Source organism: Amphiprion ocellaris, chromosome 11, assembly GCF_022539595.1.
Source record: "Amphiprion ocellaris isolate individual 3 ecotype Okinawa chromosome 11, ASM2253959v1, whole genome shotgun sequence".
NCBI lineage: Eukaryota > Metazoa > Chordata > Actinopteri > Pomacentridae > Amphiprion > Amphiprion ocellaris.
In genome coordinates, this window is record NC_072776.1 from 3,115,119 (window position 1) to 3,137,267 (window position 22,149).

General features: G+C 40.5%; 1 protein-coding gene across 2 annotated transcripts in view; it reads left to right on the forward strand.

The window, feature by feature from the left end:
- clybl (citrate lyase beta like) overlaps nt 1–22,149 on the forward strand; it is a 63,992-nt gene that overhangs the window by 16,321 nt on the left and 25,522 nt on the right. For both annotated transcript variants that reach the window (XM_055015061.1, XM_035951171.2), the window contains exon 2: nt 21,157–21,370. In XM_055015061.1, the coding sequence (XP_054871036.1) occupies nt 21,157–21,370 (214 nt within the window). The remainder of the gene's footprint in view (nt 1–21,156; nt 21,371–22,149) is intronic.

Sequence of the window (22,149 nt, forward strand, 5' to 3'; positions counted from 1 at the left end):
AAAAATGCCTGATTTTAAGAGTAGTTTTTGCTACTGGGCCATCATTAGCATGAGTAGCGGACGATGCAGTGAATCAGATGGCAGTATAGGCCAGACCACGAGCAAATTGCCATGCCTTTTAGTCCCATCTTCGCTGATGCGGTACTTCCTCGGGCTTTTGTCTTCAGTTTGGGGCACAGCTGTCAGGCTAGGTGCTATCCACGCTCCCCTCCCAAAAACCTCAGGCCACGCGCCACTGCACCCCAAACACTAAATAGGAGCATTAGACACACCATGTTAAGGGCTGCTGGTGTTTGAGCTGTGGCTGTGGGTGCTTGTCTTGTCCCATGGCCAGAGACATGTGCAGTATCACACAGACACACTCACAGCTGCACACCTCCCTGCAAAAGTTAGCCTGCACTCCATACCCATCTATAAGACGATAGATTTGCGTAAAATTGTGTTAAATGTCCATTGTGGTGTTGCTGACTTCTGTTGTGTCTGTTGGCCACTGACCCCTCTCTATCCTTCTAGTTTCCTCGCTGCCCTAGTACAGATCTGCACTGTGAAAATACCCAAGTAACGCCTATCTACACATACGTAGTGTTGCAGATTTTGATTATGCACCACTGCCATCACACCTCAGCAGGATATATCTAAACATGAAAATTAATTCACAGCTAAATGCTACTATATGCAGTCCGAGAGGGAGGGGAGAGGGGAAATCAAACACAGGTTTACACTAGTGAACAGCCGCGGCATTAAGAAAGAGAGCCTAAAGGCAGGCAGAGAAGGCAGTGTTCATTAATGTCCAAAGCAAATGAAACAATTACTTTCCCCCCAAACCCTTAAACAACACACAGACACACAGAGACACAGACATACACACACACACACACACACACACACACACACACACACACACGGATGCAACGGTCATTTCAACAGAGGGAAGAGCCCTCTTTGATTACGGGGAATTTCAACTGGTAAATAAAATGACCTAAGTAAAGCAGATGTAAAATACTCCTTGAGCTGCTTAGAAATCAAATTAATGAAGAAGAAGAATAAAATCAGCATAATGAGGTGAAATTGTAAACAGAGCCTCACTCACGGGAGAGTTACATTGATCAGTCTGAAATGGAAAAAGTTTGAAGAAGCCACTTGCAATATTTATAACACAAACTTGTTACCTTAAAGCTGGGGGGATGCAGTCCACCAACTTACTTCAGCACTGACAGATTTTCAACTTTAAGCTTTTGAAGTACTTTATATTAAGAGCTTTTTTAAAGAAAGAAGATCCACCTCTCAGTTTGATGTATTTTATTTCGCTGAAGGTGTTCTATCATACCTTCTAACTTCCAGAGAATATCGTTTTAGATTGTCTGTTATGAACTTAAGCATGAAAGTACTTGGGCATGACTTTGTCTCAGAGCAATGCAAATGGAATTGCCCCCTGATGGTTTGGAATGCACCCAGCTGGCCTTTAAAAGGTGATAATTGGAAAATACAGGATGAAGCCACAGTCAAAGTAGGGACCTTGTGCTAGACTGAGTTAGCCATAGCGAAGATGGAGGAGAGAGAAGAAGAGAGATGCACAGGGAGATACTTGCGCTTTTTTTGTCTGTATTGATATAGCAACAGAATTCTAGCTAGCTTTTTACTTAAAAAGCAAATCTGGAATGGTGCATCTTTCCCCTAAAGTGTAATAATATACACACTGTTATTAACTTCCTCTGAAAGCCTTGTCAACTTCTTTAATGATAAATATAGAACATAAGGTGGCCAATGAGAAGCAAGTGTTGTAGCAGCACAGGAAAGCATAGAGAGCAAACATTCTGGTAACCAAATGGGAAAATTTCACTGAAATGCTGCAGATATTTGCAAATAACTGAAAACCCAACCTTGGTGCAAAGCCTATGGATTGTTTCATTTGTCTGGATAAGGACAGCGTGTTTTTTTTTCATTAAAAAGGTTTCAGAGGTTTTGATTTATTATTGCAACAGCTGTAGTGGATGCTGATTTGTCTTAGACTATGGAAAGTGAGACCGTGGAAAACGATGCAGGAAAACAGGCGCTAATAATGCTGAGTAAGAGATTGTGCTGTTTACCAAACCTAGAGGAGCACAGACCGACCCAGACATGATGTCATGAGTTCAGCTCTCCATACTCGGCTAGGCTTATTTAACGCAGTCTGCATGCATCATTGGCTACTGCAAAGCATATGCATATGGATGTGTATTGTCACAGAGAAAGACTGCTGTAATTGTGGCAAATTCACAAGTCAAGTGTGAACATCTTTCATGTAGGTGCACGGTTCTAGGTTGACCTTTCACATTTGCCAACATTGTCCGTCAAATGAGAGCAATGCTTCTGTTTTGTGGCAAAGCAAATAAAGTATATTAACCTAGAAGTGCTCAGAAGTAATCTGCCATCAAATATGAGGATGCTTATGAGGAAATCAAGAGAATGAATCATGATGTAAAGTGCAACACTGTTAAAAGCGCTGTCATAAATCACAGCACTTTTACCTCTCAAGGCACCACTTTCATTGAATGACCTGCCTGAGATCATCAAACCACTTATCCTTTTAGTTGCTTCTGGAACTCACTTTCATCATAAGGCATGCTTATAATCTTTATTTACTGATTTATATGTAGCTAGTTTATACATAGGAATGCAGTTTTACTCGGACTAAACTTTATTATTGTAGACAAGTGATTAAGACCAGACAGAAAATGTACTGAAGGGGAAAGTGAATTGGTGAAGCTCATCTTACAGGTAAATACTGTGATTGTTGCTGAAAAAATGTGAGCCGAGAGTGGGTGTCAAGACTAGGAATTAGGATTATGAAAGACTTGTGAAATGCATCTTTAAAGATCTAGTAAGCTGTTATTCCAGCTGATTTCTATTTCTAGATTTTGTGTTTCTGTTTGTGTCCGAGTCACAGATGCCCACTGGAACATATAATTTACAGTGAAATCTACTGAGAGAAAGTCGAAATGCACATCCCCTACTAATTTATAAAACCTGACACAGCATTCCTCTTTCTGCTCAGGAAGGAAGTGGAGTGGGAAGGTCAGGAGGCCTATACAGGAGCTCTTCCTTTTACTAGGCAACATTCAAAGCATTTCTTCACTCTTCTCCTTGTGTTAGCCTAACCTAGTGTAAGCCTGTACATCCGGTCTCCATTACTGTGTTCTCTCTTCTGAGAGAGTGTGACAGTGATAAGGCTCTTTTGAAGTCCAGCTTTACTACAAGAACTAAAGAGAGGGACAAACCCAGCAGCCCGCTTCTGAACTGGAGAGAAAGCTCAGCCAGGTTTCTTTAGTCTTCTAAAGCATCAAGGTTTGAGTTTTAAAAAGTTCTGCTCTGAGATTTCTGAATATCTTTAGAGATTCTGAATCCTAACTAGATTCTAGAAATTGGATAAATATTATAAGCGGTAATCTAATCCTATGATGTGACTATATCTTTATTGCCATGAATCTGTTTCTGGATTCATAAAAAATTTCCATATCGTGCCATTTCAGTAGCTCTTTGATCATTAGGCTCCTCTCCAGTCAAAACAGTCTGCAGCATGTCAGCCGTCATGCCCTGTGTCAATCGGCAGACATTTCCAGTAACAATATGCCAACACCCATTCTGCACTGTTCAGGAAACTTTTCGCAAACTCCGAATGGAATCTTCTTAATGACTTCCTGTACTTGATGCCTGCTATCTCTATCTGGATCCCAGCAGTGGACCAGTTTGACTGTACTCCAGACATTTGACCTCGACATTACATTGTGGTTTTGTTCAGGAATCCTCACGGGCAATGCCAATAGAAAGGTCAACTCGGTGTATATTATGAGAGACTGAACCCACATTCTTTCATGCAAACCTCTTCATGAATGGCGACACTAATGCTTTGTCACCTGAACTGGGCTTTCATAGTATCACTGTTGCCCTAGAATTACACCAGACTTGCCTGGACACCCACTGGTAGGGATTTTCATGTGTTTTGGCATCATTAAAAGGAAAATTCACCAACACTTGAGCTGATTGTTGCCTCATAACTACACCAGTCAGCCACAATATTAACACCACCTGCCTAATATTATGTAGGGTCCCTTCATGCTACCAAAACACCCCTGAATTGTTAGATCATGTACATGGGATGCTGGCAGTGGGTCCTTTGGATCCTGTGGGTTATAGGTTGGGACCTTCGTAGATAAGACATGTTCTAGAAGTAATATTCACCTGTATGCAAGGGCCCAAGGTTTACCAGAAGAACATTACGTTGATTAGAATGTTTCCATGTGGTTACTTTCATCTGGACCCAGAGACAGTCGTTTGAAAGGGTTTTTGTAAAATGGAAGTTTACAAGGAAGCTTGGTGGTCTTTACCCAAATATATGTACCAGAGTTGCATCTCCGTGATCTCCACAATTGATGTGGCAAAATGCAAGGTTAACGTGACCCATTAGTCTGAAAGAGCAACATTTATGAGAATAGTTAAGATCCAGATTAAAAACATTGTGCTGTATTACAGTGTAGATTTTTTGGTAACAAATGAAGCAATGGATGATGTGGTGCACCTTAATGGATGATTTTGTCTTTGATGTTATGAAACATGCATTAGCTTTGCAAAACTTACAATCAACTTCATGTTTTGTATTTTGACAAAGATCAGAATTTGTAGCTGTAGACAACTGAAGTATTTTTTTGGTAACCTTAGGCTTACTGCTGTGATTCTGTTGTAGCTGAATAAATCTGTAGTCATGTTCCCTGCTGTCCCAAAACTTTGCAGAGCCACATTCAGGCTTTATTGATTCTCTGTATAGTGTGGATTGATTTTAAGTGATCTTTTGAGATGTTTTACTGGAATAAAGAAGGAAGCATATTCTACTTCACACCCACTTCACACTTATGGCCTTAGAAAACCTGCATTTGGTGGAATATGAGGGCCTGCTGTGGCTTTATTATAAAGGGTCTTAAAAGGATGACCATGGAAAGGTGCTATACCAACAACCTTCTAGTAGGTATTAACAAATAGTTCTAACCTCTTAAGCCACAAGTTATGCTCCTTGCAAAACGAAACAAATAAATCCAAGAAAGTTGCGCCTTTTTCTTTGAAAAATTAGCACTGCACCCACCGGTTCTGATTTTAAATCTGTGTGAATAGCACAATACTGTATTTACCTATGACCAGCCATGGCTTGAGCCTAAGCTTGATATTCCAGATTATTGATGTAAAAAGGATATCTGTAGTTCATTCCTGAGAAAGAACAAATATCATTTAAATGTCATGATTTTCAGGGGAGTCAGAGTGCTTTACACAAATGCTTTTTGTCACTTCCTAAAATGGGTTGGTGCCAGGCATATTGAAAATGTGGCTGAGTTTAGTTTCCACGATCCTCCCAGTAAGGGAAGGAAGGGGCACTGGTTATTGCCCACCCCCACCCACACCACACCCTAATGGAGAAATAGGCCAAGGTAGGGTCTTGCTCTTTCCCTGTCACTTTCCACATTGTGGCTCAGTCCGTGTTTATGTTTCAGCTGCTAACACGCGGTCATTAGGTTTGCTACGTCAGCCGTTGCACCATGTATGACAACACGAGACCCTTAGTTCACCATCAGACTAACGTTTGTCAGCGTTTCTCTCCTTCCAGAACTAACACATGGTAGTGCATTCAAATCAGTTACGTCTTCATGAAACAAAAGTGTTGGTGGTTTCTAGGAATGTGTACTTTAAAGTATTGATTGACCTCAAAATGATGCTGATAAATTGCACACACAAAACTTTGGCATGTCCAACAATAAGAGACAATTGCTTAAGAGTAAGGGTTTACCTTCAGTGACTGACTAACCATAGTTAACCATAAGGCGTTGATGAAACATTGAATCCGAGTTCATTTGAACACATTTCTAACATAGTCCAATAGACTAGACTAAACACTGGACATTAAAACTTATAAAAACACATTTTAAATTGTATTTCATATTTATACAGTATACTATAACACCTAAAGCTCTATGCTCATGTTCAGGCATATTTGTAGTAGTGAAGAGGACATCTAGAGTAGTGCTGGGATGTTTTTATATGTATAAGCCACATCCGGATGTCTAAATATGCAGATTATTTCAAACATTATTCTAACATGACATACAGGAAGTGGGTGGAAGTAAAATGATCTGTGTCATTATTCTCACAAAACATTAAGTTATATGCTACATAAAGCTGATAAATGTATGTCTTAATGTGCAGAGTTTACTGTGATGATATGTGTACTTTAACACTAAATAAACTAATTTCCACTAAATCCAGTTAATTGTATCATCGCTGTGATGGTAAAACGAAATTACTTGGAAGCAATAAAGTGTTTTTAATCAAAATGCAGCACAGTTATTACCACTAACGGCAAGGACTCAAAGTTGTGCAGGGAGCAGGAATTAGGAGTAATATCCACAGACTAACAAGCTCACAAGCACTGAGTCTGCTGTCTGGTACACGAGCAAATATGATCAGCTCTGAAGCTCCCAGTCGGTCTGTTTGGTGCTCCTCGGCTTACAAGCTGCAGTTTGCCATGTACAGGAAGATGAGTGAAGCAGGGAGAGCTGGTCAGCATCAGTCTTGTTAAATAAACGGGTTTGCATGAGTTTGTAGCACTTAATGGCCTCAGCAGTGAACACATGCAGCTGCGGTACGAAGGAAACAGTCACCACCTGCACTGTTTGAAGAAAGCATTGTCACACACTTCTCAAGTGAGTTTGTAACACAAAGGGTTTAGATGCTTGTATACAGCTGGCAGCATTAAAGCCGAGTCAGCGGCAGAAGGCCAGAGGTTTTGTCATGTCAGACTTTAGAGTGTGAACATATGGCTGTTTTGTGGAGGCAGTACCAGTCTGAATTAGGTGTTTATCAAACAAATCAAAACTAGAAGCACTAGCCTAGCAGATTATGAATGTTATAACATCGTTAAGCTAATTCTGTGGTTGGTATCGCCGACTGAGGGCACCTGAGAAGGTTTATGAAGCTACCACTCTTGTCCATGTACACTGTTAAAAAAAAAAAAAAGGTTGTTTTTATGGTAGAATTCCAGCAGCTGTGGTTGCCAGAATGCTACCATAAAATTAGGGTAAAACATTTTCTCCATTTACAGTAAAGAAATGTATTGATACTGTTGATTTTAGGGTGAAAAAAACATGCTTCATTCCATATTTTACTGTAAAAAAAGTTTTAACCTTTAAAAATTAGAAAATTTCCATGAAAATATGATATAAATAAAATTTGTGTAACTTATAAATATTACAGCATTTTCCCATCATCAGCACAGCAGTTAGTGTATTTATCATTAAATATATGTATTTTTAACAAAAATTACAGTTAAAGCTGTAATAAATATTAAAGCACATGTCCATTATTAACACACGAGTACATCAGTTTGATCGGTAACAAACTGCAATTTTTTCTTGTAATAAATGTATAAATTGCCATGTTACTTGTTAGAAATATTGCCGCATCTTTCCATTACCAGTACAACAATATGTACATTTAACTGTATTCTTTTTGAGAATTTAATGCAAAAAGTACAGTATCGTTATACATATTATAGAATTTTTCCATTACAATCTGTGCAGGAGTTGAGAAATGTGTTTTTTCAAGCGAAAAAAAATCTAAAAAACACACTTTTCTCCCGATGAATCTATTTACGGTAAATCAGTGTTATATAAACTGCTTCAAATTGTTTTAGAGTTTACAGATTTTTACCGTCATGGTTTGACAGTTTTTCACCGTAAAATTTACAAACATTTTTTACAGTGTAGAAACTTCTGTGTCCTTCAGGTTGATGTGGAAATTCTGTCACACTGTAAAAACTGAACTCTGTTCATGTGAAATTTGTATCCACTTTGGCAAGATGTTGTGGAAATGTTCCCACGCTCATCCAAACTTACATTATGGTCCATCAAAGAATAGTTTTTCAACCTTATGTACTTTTGTCAGCCATCTATTAAATTAATAACTGCAATTTATTAATAATTCTTGCCAACATGCTAGTTTTTATTCTGCATATGACAGACTATTTGTAACGTTGTCATCAAATAATTCTACTCTGGGGGAATACTTGAACACCATGAGACGAAGGCAGCGTTCATGGAGCTCCTGCACTTTCATGGGGCTCTCTGACTCATCAGTGGCTGTGTTGCGGTGAAAGCTGGTACAAGAATTCTCTCCACGTGGTGCACAACACCTGCAGAACACGGTGCTCTGACAATCTCACAATCCCAGTTTCCTATTTGCATCACAGCTTTTGCTACAGGAAATGTGTTGTTGATTTAATGATGTGGCGGTGTGTAGGGCTGCTGTTGGGGGAGAAACTGCTGGATTTCACATAGCTGAAGATGAGGATTAAATTGAGATGCTTTTTACTTGACTTGAGATTATTTCATTACTGTTGTGAGTCTATTTTAGGGTGTAGACAAAGAGCAAACATACAGTGCAGACATTGTAGGCATGAAAAAGGGATTAACTTTTGCCTTATAATGTTTATTTCTTGATTTTTCTCGTTATGTATCTAAACAAAAAAAATCTAAACATTCATTTAAACAAAAAGAAATGTAATCGTTTGGCTTAATGCGAAATGTAAAGGCATGCCTTAATAATACGGCGTCCTATAGACCGAATTGAGGGGCTTTCAGCTTACAGTCCTTTTTATGTGGAGTATGGGGAGGGGCTACGGGTTGCTATGGGGGGTTGTGGCCTATATAATACTTCCATGGTTTTGCCAGTCAGATTTTCAAGAAACTTCCTGGTGTGTCAGGATCAATCAGGCCTAAGCCAGTCTTAATTAAAGGCTTGGGGCTGGGCAGAAGTCGAGGGCAAAAGGCATCCCTGTTGGTTAAAAGAATGAAGCGTCTGTCATTACAACACTATGGGGAGCATCAGCTTTATTACTTAAAATTCCTCCTTTAAAAGACTGACCATTCACTGCTGACACTCAGGATTGATGATTTGTCCATATTTCTTAAAAAAACAGAAGTAAGGAAAAGAAAGTGGCATTCTGGTGGTAAAAAGTCAACTAAGGTTTTGATGGGTTTAGTAGTAATGGTAGTGGTCAGATGCCATTCTGGTATCTTCTGACTCATTAAAATTGACAGTTTGAGTCAGTTTTTATGCATTCGAAAGCACTTCCATTCACACGTATTGTGACGAGGCAGTGTTGATCTCAGGCATTCGACCATGAAAGAAAAGTAAGGCTCATTCTGTCAGAAATCTCCCTTCGGCCCTGGTTGCGGATTTTTTTTTATACTTAAATCATGTAAGAAGATTTCCCATCTTAAAGCCCCTCCTCATTTATGGTCACTTTTCTCTGCTTTTAAATGGTGCAACAGGGTCTTCAACTTAAAAGCACATTTTAAAGTGATTTTTTTGACAGTCTTGGCTGCTAAAGCAATTTAATTTGCATGTTTAAAACTGATGCAGTTGTAAAGCAGATGCAGTTATCATATACAACCACTTGGGGGCACAGGCAACTTACAGCGAAGGTATAAGGAGCTTGGAGCCAGGGTGTGAATGCTGTTTGGAGGGGTGGGGGGTTGATCATATCCCAGTTAATTAAATGGAATATGATCCAAAAGCCTCTATGCTCACTCATAGCACATCATGCCCCACAAGAGAGAAAAATAAGTCAAATGCCACAGATGTCCCTTTTTTCTCCGTCCTGTTTTTTCTGAGGTTATAGTTTCCCTTCAAATCCAAACGTCAGACAGACAACGCCTTAGTATGTTTTGGTCTCCTGAGTGGATCTTTCCAGTACACCCATCTGTCAGACTTTTTTCTGAGGTCCGAGGAGGGGTACGGGGGCGTGTTTGTGTCTGGGCCCGGGTGGGTGAGTGGGTGAGTGGGTGGGGGCAAGGGACCAGACGCAGTATGTATCACATCGCAGGCCAAATATCCTAATAATCTGATCTACCTTCTGATCTGTTGTCCCAGTCATATCCTTATCTAGGGCTCATTCAGGAACATGCGAGCCCAGACTATCGCATTGAGTAGCTGTATTAACCGCATTTATTTAATATAGCCTGTGCAACCATGCCTGCCTGTGTATTTGCTTGCTTTTTTCCATTACAGACTTAACCTGTTAACCCCATTCCCATTCATTTTTCCTCCCACTAATTCCATTGACACCTGTGGAGCCAACCAGGCATCATGTTTTCTGCTCAAAATTTATATCGTCTGTGTTTATTCAGTGTAAAAGGGCAAGTTTTTAAAAATTGGCATTGCATCCTGTTTATATACTCTCCTGTGTCGATAAGCTAGAAGTGTGTATCAGCAGTTGTTTTACCTCCACGTGCCTGTTTGTTTGACATCTTGCAGCAACATCGTCTAATATGCAAATTCGAGGCGGTATCGTTTGTGAGCACTGAGAAGTGTTCTCACCTGCAGAAATAATGCTGCTAATGCATTCATATCATGGAGGGTTATGTAACAGTGCTAGCTGAGATGGAAAGTGCAGCCACCTTGCCAGTCGTAATGCATTCAGGCTTCACAGTGTCAGATGGCCAAAGTGATCCAGGGGGCTCAAGATGGCAATGCTGTTTAGCAGTCCGGATATGTGTGTCTGTGTGCAGGGTAGAATATGTGTCTGTGTGCCGCAGTGTTTGTTAGATTAGGCTCAGATATGTGTGTCCATATGGTTTGGTGGCGACACATTTGAAACCTTCTGGCCCTGTGCCAAGTGTGTGTAACAGATATAGTGTGTGGGCGTGCGTCACTGTCTTTACACTGAACCCTTTCCAACCTTATGTGTGTGTTTTTGTTGTGGAGTTTGTGTCCAACTAGGCCTGTTGAGGTCATGTGTGTGATCATGTGACTTTATGGTCACCGTCTGTATCATAAGCGGGGGGATGGAGTAGTTGACCCATGAGAAAGTGTCAAGGGAAGATGATCTCGTGCATGCTAGAGTCTTCAGTTTACCATTGGCTGCTTAAAAGTAGACGCCAGTCAATCGTCCCTGAGTCTCTGCCTCTTTCTTCCTCCCTCTGCTGCCCCAATACAGACCTGTGACATGAGTTGTGGAGGAAGCTTCCTACCTCTCCTCCACCTCTTTTCTCCCATGAACTGTAATCCTGACACCAAAAACCGCCCCTCAGAGAACAAGTGTCAGCCTCAGAATAGAGTGTGCAGTCAGCTCCCCACCCTTTTCCCCCTCTGGTTAGCATGTTAGAGAGTGCTAATGTTGATGGAGGTGACAATTAACCATACAATGATCACAGAGATGCTGTTAGTAGTGCTGCCTTAGAGCCTCGCTAAATAGATAAGTAACTGATCTCAACACGACTGGGACTGGGCAGATGACAGATAAGCACATAAAGGGAAAGTTACTTTGGTGAATGTAGCGTAAGCTTGCCTACCAGATGTTCCACAAGCCTTCTATGTCGCATATTAGACTTGCCAATATCTGCAGACTATTTATAGTTCTTCTTGAAGCTTTGAGCCTTAATAGAGCCATTTTACACGTCATGTATGTACATGGTTCTTATGTTTTATGTTATTCTTTGTACATAAGATTTAAGATGTTATTCTGGTAAAAATCTGAACTTCCATTTGAAAAAAGTCAAGTGAAAAACACTGAACTGTGTTGGAAAATGGGACACTGGATTTATTTGTACCACAGACTGCTAAGTGCACAACTGCACATTTTGCTGCTGCTTCCTCTGATTCAGACTTCTTTGCTGGGCACCCATGGGTGACTCTTAAAAAAAAAAAAAAAAAAAAAGAAGAAGACAGTCGAAATGCTTTGGAGACACAACCGGAGGTATTGACCATACTGCTGCCCCCACTGTCAGGTTGTAAAACAGCCCTAAGATATTTGCATTAAATAAATGAGAGTTTCTCTCATGTCCTGCCCTGCTGTGGCCAAAGGTTTGCAGTCGCAGATGCACGCTCCATCTGGCCCTGTTCCCTCTTCTCCAGTGTTTAACTGTTCACATACGCCATCATGGTTTGTGCTTGATAATGTTTGTTAGTTGTTCAAATCAGAATCTTTTTAATTTGCCGTTAGGATTAAGTATATAGAAGGACACCAAAGTCAAAGAAATCTCATTAAACTGAGCTGTCACAACAGTTCCAAATTGAGTCATACCTCTTTGTCTGTCCAGCTCGGCATTTCTGGTAATACAGGGTTGAAGGGGGTCAAGTGGTCCCCTCTCCTGAGCAAACATGGACATGGTGACAGCTGATGGGGCAACAAATCTCCACGAGAACCATGCTGTCCTGCCAACATTCTCTCCGCCTCTCCACAACCAGCACAAACCCCTCACCCCTCAGCCCAGGGCTGTGATCCTACATAGCCGGCATAATGAAGCCATATAAGCCTGTTATTTGCTGCTTTACGGCTTGTTTTATGAAGGTGAGCTGACAAGCAGCTCCCAGAATGGTTCCTGCCACTTTAACAGACAGCATTACCAAGAGAAAAGGAGCTGTGAGGAGGGAGGGCAGGGCAGGCTGGAGAATGTGCTGGGGCCTTTATGTTAGTCCTGCCAGGGCTTTGATGGGTAGAGGTCTGGCTGCAGGCTATCACTGGTACATTTTACGTCTTCCACCTTTTGTCTGGGGGACATTATTGACGTTTGACCTATGTTACTATTCCCACCTCTTCTTCACTAATCAATTACCACATCGATCCATTAATCAGACAGGGTGATGGCCAGTGAAAGGGCCCATGGGTATGTGTGAAGAATTGTGGGATAGGCCTCAGGCTATCGCGGAGGAGGGCCTTCACCTGTGGAGTGCACGGTTCAGAGTTTGGCTTAACAAAGTCCTAGTCCTTCATTTAGATATGTAAGGAACATCACAAGACAACACATTTACTTCAATATGCAATTCATCAAATTTGAATATATATTTATTTGAGAAATGATTTATCAATGGAAGCAAGCTGATTTCTTAAGTTTCTATCATACACTAATCATCTTCATGAAACTGAGCCTTGCCCTCTATTTCAGGTGTTACATGCTAACTCACAAACAGTTTGCTTCGCCATGTTGAAAGCTGCGTTTGGTTTTTGCTTTGAGAAATCCAAAAAAAAAAAAAAAAAAAACCCAGCTGCTCTCAGCCTCGAAACCATCAGGGTCAAAATCGGCAGGAAGCGTTTTTATTAACGAAGCGTTATTTAGTATGACTTATGAAGCATTGGCGCAAATATCAGCAGCCATTACAGTCTGTCACTGAAAAAAAAAGGATGCTTTTTGAATGAGCGCAAACATGTTTTTGTTCGTCTGACGGTTTCCATGGAGGTTAGGCAGTAGCATAATTGTGTTTAGGGCACAAACAGAAACAGATCAGACACACAGACAGCCAACAGATCAAAACGGAAGCTGCGGGAGCGGAACCCACCATGCTTTGATTAGGTTTGGTTTGGTTTCGGTTTGGTGTGTGCAGACTAAAGCCATCACCCCAGTCTGTCTCGGCCCTTGCCAAGTTGTTTGCCAAAACGGGGAAAGATTTGGGAAAGAAAGTTAGAGAGAGAAAAGCTGTGGGCTGTTTTAGCCCACCCCCTCTCAGTTTGACCAGGGTCCAGCCGACAGTCACCCAGCTCTTGTGGGTTTTGTGAATTGAGAAGACACTTCTTGTGTGGATTTTTCAATTCTTCAACATGTCATTTGGCTGGGAGTACTATTGTCCCCTGCCCCTTTTCTCCCTGCTCCTTCTGCCGAGACGAGTCGTGTCATCCCCTCGTGATCAGCACTTTTGTTGCCTTTGTTTTTGGCCCTACCTCAGAAGTCCATCTTGTCTTTTATGTCCCTGCCTTTCATGCATAAGGGAACAGTTGTGGCCTGTTGTGGGGCTGTTCCACTGCATTTCCACCAGTGGGGTTTCCTTTCATTCTCTTCAAAGTACTACAATGGGGCTCTGAAGGCCTGAATGGCCAATGCAGAGTGCACAATCCTACAGAGCCCGCTCATTTTGTTTTGCCAGAGTCAATAAAAATGCTAAGTTAAAAGCTAACCCCCTTATGCCCTCCTCGAATGGAGCAACTTGTTTGACCTTTTTAAGCCCCCCTCTCAATTAACTTTTAATGATAAATTCATGGATTTTTTTTCTAGCTGTCATCTAAAGTGCATTATTCTGGGCATGTTTAATGTTTCATTATATCGATTGTTCATAATCACAGGTTCATTTACTTTATACTGTATGTACAACATCAGAAACACAATGATCAGTACTAACTTAAATGGATTTATTGAGTTGACAGAGAAAAAGAGGCACCTGAAGTGTCATCTACTTGTCAAAATCAACTTGAAACTTGCAAATTCTAACACTTTATGTCCTTTGCATTCTGACTTTTCCCTGTCCTGAGACCTAGATTAAGATGTCTCAGTTCTGTTAAGGCGGAGCTGGATTCAGCTAGTTTTATGTTGAGGGATGAGGGTTGGAAAAAAAAGAGAAGAAAGAAGGCTACTGTCGTCTCTGAGCATTACGGCAGAGGCCTTGCATAAAAGCATTGTGTGCAGATTTGTGAGCTGGATGAAAGCCGGGGACTTTGAGAAGGATTACAGGTAGACAGACATTGGCTGCTGAAGATAACTGCCATGACTTCGTCCTCATTGTGTAGATTAAGGCATAAAACCCAAACTAATGAGACTGGAAAGGGGAGAAGACATGGATGGGAGGATGAGCAAGGGGTTTTGTTGATGGTGAGGGACACTGGCACTGGAATTAGCTTTTTAAAGCAAGATGAGGAAGATGTAGCGCAGTGACAATATAATCGCAGGTAGAAAGGTTTAAAACATGGGTTTCCGATCTGTGCTGCAAATGTTAAGTTAAATGGCTGAAGACCTGGGTCAAAAGAGGGTTAACCGTGGTCTGTTCTGCATGTAGGAGTAGGGTATTGTGTTTTTATGATGTTAATTGAACACATGAACAGCATATGTTGAGGGGTGTGGCTCTCTTAACTAGGCAGAGCAAATTCTTTATATTATTTATTTGTTCGGTGACACAGTACAGTCAATGCAGACATCATCAACCAAATGTTAGCATGTCCAGGATGCTATTGTCTATCCTCCTCCTCCTCTTGGTAAAAGAGAGGCAAGCCCCCAGTAAACTCTGCAGCCCCCAGCTGATCTAATCTGGGGGGGAACGGATTGCTCATCCTGAGCTCCAACTTGCTTGAGGGCAAGCAAAGGAAGCAGGGGGCAGAAAAGTAGAAGAAAAGTGTTTGATTCTTTCCTCTCCCTGTCTTGGGTGTCTCTGGTTAATTTTTCAACATTTCTCTGCCATCCAGTTGTGTCCTCAGTCCTGAGGCAGTGTGAAAAAAAAAAAAAAAGAGAAAACCTACACATACTGCGTCATGCTGGGAAGAGGACCATGTGCGGGGAGTGCTTCAGCTCTCTTTTTCATTCTGAAAAACAAAAAAAGTGTCAGACAGGCAGGTGGACATGAAGCTAGGTAAATATTGATGACTTTTTGACCATTTTATTTCCCACCCGCAGACAGCTTTCTGCAGATGGAGGGCTTGATGCTTCAGCAACATCGATTTCATCCCTACTCTTTATTCATCTTTATTCTCGCCAAATTTAATCTGGAATCTTAAGCACCACAGACCTCAGAATGTAGTTTGCATATTAAGAAGTAGCTGATTATTGGTGGGGTAGAAACACAAATCTTTAATTTTGTGCATTTTAGACACAGCTTCTGTCTGGCCCACCATGCTGGAGATAATTGTAGAAATCTACATATTGAGAGGGAGGTTGACATCGGGGTCTGTTTTGGAGTGGGCCTCTTGTTATCTGCTGTAATTCATGTGGTAGGATGAATATTACCACCTGAATTAGGCTATTATTCTGCCATGTGGAGGCCAGTGGAGTTACAAGAAATAGTGATCGTCCTGTCATGGTAATGAAGCAATTACTACACACTATCCATAATACAACATTGACTGCTAGACCACAATAACCGGTGGCCTGAAACTGTTCTATGTCATGTATTTTTTGGCAAACTGAGTATTTATCAAGTTGTACTTGTGAAACATTTGACTGGCAAGAACAAAACGGCTGACAAAACAATGAAAACAAGATTGTTCCAAGTTTTACAAATAAAGTCAACCACAAAAAACGTTCCACACCACACACAGTTTTGAAGTCACAATAAATAGATCACTGATCTCATGTGCTGCAAAGTCTTTTCTCCTCAGGGAGACCATTAAACATGGTTATTTTTCTGTGGTAATGTAGTTTAAGATTACTCTGCACACATGCTTGACTTTTGGTATAATTCTGCTTCACACGAGGTTCTACAATAGTAATTGATTTCATGATTGATGTTCATTATTTAGTTTTATACCAAATAACAACGAACCTTCTTTCCTTTTACAGACCACGAATCGAACCACTGAACCTTGTAAATATTAGACATTTTCTGAACATGAATAAATTAATGAATCATAGAGTTAAACGATTGCACTGCATTAATCAGCCATGCAAAATGTCCAACAGGTTAAACAAGATAACACATTGTTTTGTATATACCCTCCAGAATGGCAGTTTTTTAATCACAGACATGAGTGAGTTACCGAAGAAGCATATTTTGTGTTGCAATAGTTATGCCTTTAGAATGTCATAGTTTGGCTTAAATTCCTACTTTTTTTAAGATTAGAAGAGCTTTATTATTGTGCCTCTACTTACAAATAGTTATCAGAAATTATTATAGTCATGCTTATAAATGAGCAAAATCCCTGCAATTTCCAGTGCAAACCTTGACTTCTGTTTTTGACCCTAACCTTGCTCAGCTTACTTGACTTCTTTCTTCGCATCTGACTGACTCTGATCTTTCTCATGGCTGATCATATGTCAGGCTTTTGAAGGCTTTATATCTCCACTGATGGCCAATATTGATGGCAACTTATGACCTCCTAGAAATAAGTAAATAACTCTGCTGTGAACAATTATTTGTGCATGGAACCCCCAAATTCCAGAGGCAGTATCTAAAAACTCACACAAGACTAATAGGCTACACAGAACCGTGAAATCCTTACGTAGTTTGACATTTCTTAGTGACATGCTATTACCTGCTACCTTGAGAGACATATTGGTGCACCTGTCTGGATTAAATAACTAGGGATTTCAGAGATAAGGACATGAATGAGTGAACATGTGCATTAGTCACATAGTTGTCTGAGAGTGGTGAAGATAAGATGCGTAGTTCAAGGATATGTGGTTCAAGGTGGATTTATTGTAGTTAGACGGTGCAGAGACGCTGACGGGGAGTGTCAGATCATCAGAGGCTATTCTGAGGGATTGAAGATCAGTTGGTAGCTCTGTACCTGTGAACTGCTTTGTCCAAGACACTGTCTGGTGTTTGGAAGAAGACAGACACAAATCTGCATATAAAACACTGCTCAGCCGGCGTGGAGAACCGCCACATCGAGGAAAATAAGCTTGAAAGTTTTTAAGACCAGTGTTTGTTGGCTGTTTATAATTGTTTGACAGCAGGTCCAAATATGACATGCTGTACTGTGGGCGTGGAAACAACCATGTCTAGTCTAACACAGGGCTCGTCACCCTCTCACCACAGTCCATCTCCCCCATTCCTCCCCCTTTCAGTGCCACTAGGCCTGGGTCTGCTGCGGCCTCTCTACTAATAAGAACCAGTCCCATCCACCACCATATAACCCCACTAACACACAGTTACCTCTGATCTCAGACCAGTAAACATAGTCACTGTGGTCAGGTCCAACCGCTTTACAGCTGCTATATGGCCGCACAGCCCCATGTTATCATAACCCTTCATGTTAAAAACAGAAAAGGAGGGGGAAAAAATGTAACATAGGTGCATATAGTACTTTGGGGACTGTTTAAATGTATATAACACACACATATATTCATCTAATAGTGAGGAAATGTTAACCAGATGTGGGATGATGTAAAAAGAAATTTGCAAATTGTGTGTAGTATACAGCTCTGCTCAAATCTATGATTTATGGAGGCCAGACTTTACCAGCAGCTCCTTTGGGGTTTTATGAGAAAACTGTTGTTTAATAACAGCCCTTTGATCCTTCATTTTATCCATTATTTGTCAAAACGTAATGCTAAAATGGCACCAGGTCAATCAAATTAAGTAAAAATTTTGTGTTTATTACTAGGGTCCCTTGTCTTTCCTGCACACACACAATCCTGCCAACTGGGACAGGAACAGTTTTTGAGCTTTACTTGTTTTGTTTTTTTTTCAAACATTAGAAAATGTCTAGTTGATATCATTTGGGATCTAAATGGACATATTAATTGCACTGGAGCATTTTACTTTATAAATTTACAATGAAAAGGATGGTCTACAGCTGAGTTAATGAGGTAGAATAGGACAGAAAATACTAATACACAAATACAATTAATAGAAAAATCAGTATTGATTTAATGATGTAATTTATTGAAGGGGAATTGCAAAACATTCCCTATTTCCAGTTTCTTAATTGTGAGCATCTGGGACTTTCATTGTAAGCTTGACTGATAGTAAAAATAACCATTAGTTGCAGCTTTACTCCAAAGACGCTATGCTTCCACAATTGCAGCAATGCATCACTAAGGCAAGATCATCTCTCCTAACAAGTTTTCTGATTGCTCTACTAGATAATTTTTGCCATTGTAGAAGTATGAACCACAGCTTTGTCATAACAATCCTGTAGCATCCCATTAATTCACACAAGCCAAACTGCACCTTCTACAGCCAATAAATACCTTTGACTCTTACCACAATGGGGCATTACATTTACGCTCTCTTTCTAGCCTACATTTTAATGCATTTTCCTGTTAAACTGCCAATATATGTCCTCCTTTTTATTTTTCAAGGACTACAGAGTATGTTTCATTAAACTATTTCCTCTTAGACTTATTTCCATGCCAGGATGAGGGAAAAAATCAATGCAACCCGCTTAGATGTCTCATCCTTGTTTTTTTTTTTTTAATCATTCAGTTACCAGTTTACTATAAAATGAGACTTCCTTAGGGCTATTAAAGAGCAGAAAGAGGTAGCATGGCAGAGGAGAAATGCTGATTTTGGTTTCAGTTGTTGGCCTCTGCTTCTGTATTGTCTCTAGCCAGCATCAAAGCACCTCCACGCTATCTTCTCATTCACAATTTTCCCCCTTTTTGTGCTTAAATTATATTGTTGTATATTTGCCTTTTAAGTTGGCACTTTATATAACTTTTAATAATTCCCCCACAGCAATATGCTCAGAATGGACTGATTTCACCCCCCTCACCCTGTCACTTTGCACTTCCACCTCCATTCTGTTACCCAGTATTTTCCTCTAGTTTTGTTGGTTAATTTTTTTTTTTGTCTTCCATATCCATTTTGACCCTGTGGCTTTTTGTCTCTAAAATTGCTGCGAGCTCTGCCTGTTTTTAGTGACCGACAATTTGCATGGGGTTGGCAATAGTCTTCCCCCTTGAACTTTCATATTTTCTCTCTAAGTCCTTTTGTCAAGAAGCTCTACGCCTGGAAGCGCTAAAAGCCTGGAAGCACCATGAATTGGTTGTAACTGCCGACTACAACTGCAGCATCTCACTGTAGATTAGGCCTTATTCGCACTGGAGGGCATGTAGAAGCGTAGTTGACAGGATTAAGTGGTGACTGAAGTCACTTTAGCTCCTTTAGAGAGCAAAAGACAAGAAAAGAGAATAAGTCAGACCCCTCTTTTGACAGAAGGGATATCCATTCTCTTTCTTTCAGTCTTTCTTTCTTTCATTTGCCATCCTCAGGCAAAGAAGGACACTATCTACCAAGAAGATCCCTCAAAGGACTTCTGCTACCCAGAGAGAGTTGGTGGTGGGTGATGCTGTTTCCTGCTGTAATTAGATATATCTGATCTTAAACAATGAAACATTTATTGGGACCAATTGTTTCAGAAGGCAGATTGACGGAACAAACAATTAAGCTGCTGTGTGGGTGTGTGCATGTATAGGAGAGGGTACACAAGCCAGTATTAATGCTTGTGTTTATGACTTTGTGTGTGAACCAGTGACACAATTAAGCATACATGTAGAGACGATGAGCATGTCAAAGGGGGTCTTCGACCACATTATATTTTATTGTCTAGTAATCCAAGTAAATATTTAATATCTTTTAGATATGTGGAACAACTGTACGCATGTTCTGCCTTTATTTTGCTTTACAACGAAGTTGAAGTAAACAGCACTGCTTGAAAAAAAAAAAATACAGTAAACGCAATGAACAGACTGTCAGACTTGTAAAAAATATTCTGGCTGAGCTGCAGAACATGTGGAAGAAACATTTAAGATGAAGAAGTGATTTTCATGCTGTCCAAATGTAAAATAATCAAGCATGCAGGCAATGAGTTCTTTTTTGTAAGCTTTATTTTGACAGCTGTGTTGTACTGTCTTTTAGTTTATTTCATATGTAACTCAAGACTGTGTATAGTTTCTTTACATTTTCAGCTTGAATTAAGTAAAACAGTTCTGAAAATCAGTCCAGGAGGAAATATTACAATGTATTTAAGGACCGATATTACAAATCACAACAGCATCTAAAAATTGTGTTTTGTTTATGTAAGTACATTTTGTACCCATGACATTAGGAGCAAAATTACAGACTTAAGCCAAACTTGAACTGCAATAACAGTTTTTATTTAAATTAAAAATTTTAATTTCTTGTTTCGGAAGCACGGCCACACTTTGTTTTCCGATCTTAAATTTCTCCATGACTCAGCTCTACACAACACGGTGGCACCCATACTCATTCACTTTCTGCCCTGCCTGGATATTCAACAGTGTGGCAACATTAGCATATGAGTGGCTCAGTGTTTGGGTGAGTTTGTTCTTAACAAAGAGAGCCAAAGCACAGGTCAGCGTCTCTCATTCACTTCAGTGAACAGCTGAAGGCAAAACAGAACTCCCAAAATGAAATGTTTCCAGACTTTCACTCTAGCCTGGAAGAAGCCATCTTCTTCTGGATCTTCATGCGTGATGTACACACTGTAAATATCATAAATGCACCAGCTACCTTTAATTATTCATTGCCCATAGCCTTAAATTGATACGTGTGCTCATGAGTAATATATGCACCAATGACGTGCATTGCTGCCTTCATGCTACCCCCAAGTGTTGTGTTTTTGCTGAACATCAAAAGCATGTATGTGTCCATGTTCCACTGTGTGCTTATGTATGTATATATTTGTGTTTACAGTGAGAGTGGTTGGCTCCAGCCTGCAGTCTGGCAATTGTATACTGAAGCACGGTGTCATCACCATAACTCTGCAGGCTCCTCGCTGCACTACGTACCCCGCAGGGCGGTTCTCTACTGCCCTGGCAATGATGAGCGAAAATTGAAGAAACTAGCCTCGCTGGATGTCGACTGTGCCGTGTTGGACTGCGAGGATGGCGTAGCCCTCAGCAAAAAGGTACATAAATACACAGATGCACGCGTATAAATGAAAATCAGTTGTGTAGGACAGCAAGGGACACACAAGCGTAGCCTTGTGTTCCTGAATGATTAATCCCGTCTCCGTCCTTCAGACAGGTGCTTGGTCTTAATCTCTGAAAGGAAAACTACCTAAGTGAGATGTTTAAAACAAGCACATTTCACCCCATTATGATAGTATAAAAGCTGTGGTGCCCCCTATCAGATTCATTTTAAACAAGGTGACCACGTCCCACTGGGTGAGCAGTGGGAAAGCACCAGATGCAGCAGGTTAAAAGCATTCTCCCCCTGCCCACGCAACCTCCCCATTGGCCCTGCTGAACTGCCCATGAAATTGTGATTGGAGTGTGGAATAAAGAAGGGGCCTGGGCAAAAAGTTACCTAACAAAGGTTTTTAAGTCATGATAATAAAGATGATTGATATGGCTGGAGGCTGTTCCTGTAGTAGACAAAGACAATAAGATGACGGCCTGTGTGACTGACAGGCTGAAACTGTGACCCTGAGTGGTGTTGGTGGATGTCAGAGCTTCTGTCTTTATTATGTGTTAAAGGGGAAATCTGGAGAGGAATGCAGCATTGAAGGAACAATTAAGGCTGGAGAAGAATGTCTCCATCTTAAATGTATTTAAACAAAACCACTCCTCCAACCTACTTATTTCTTTCCCAAAGATATTATTTCTGGAATTTGCAGGAAACCGTTTTGAATTTAGAATATAACATGATTATTTTACTATCCTTTTAAAAGGTAGTTTCTTTGCT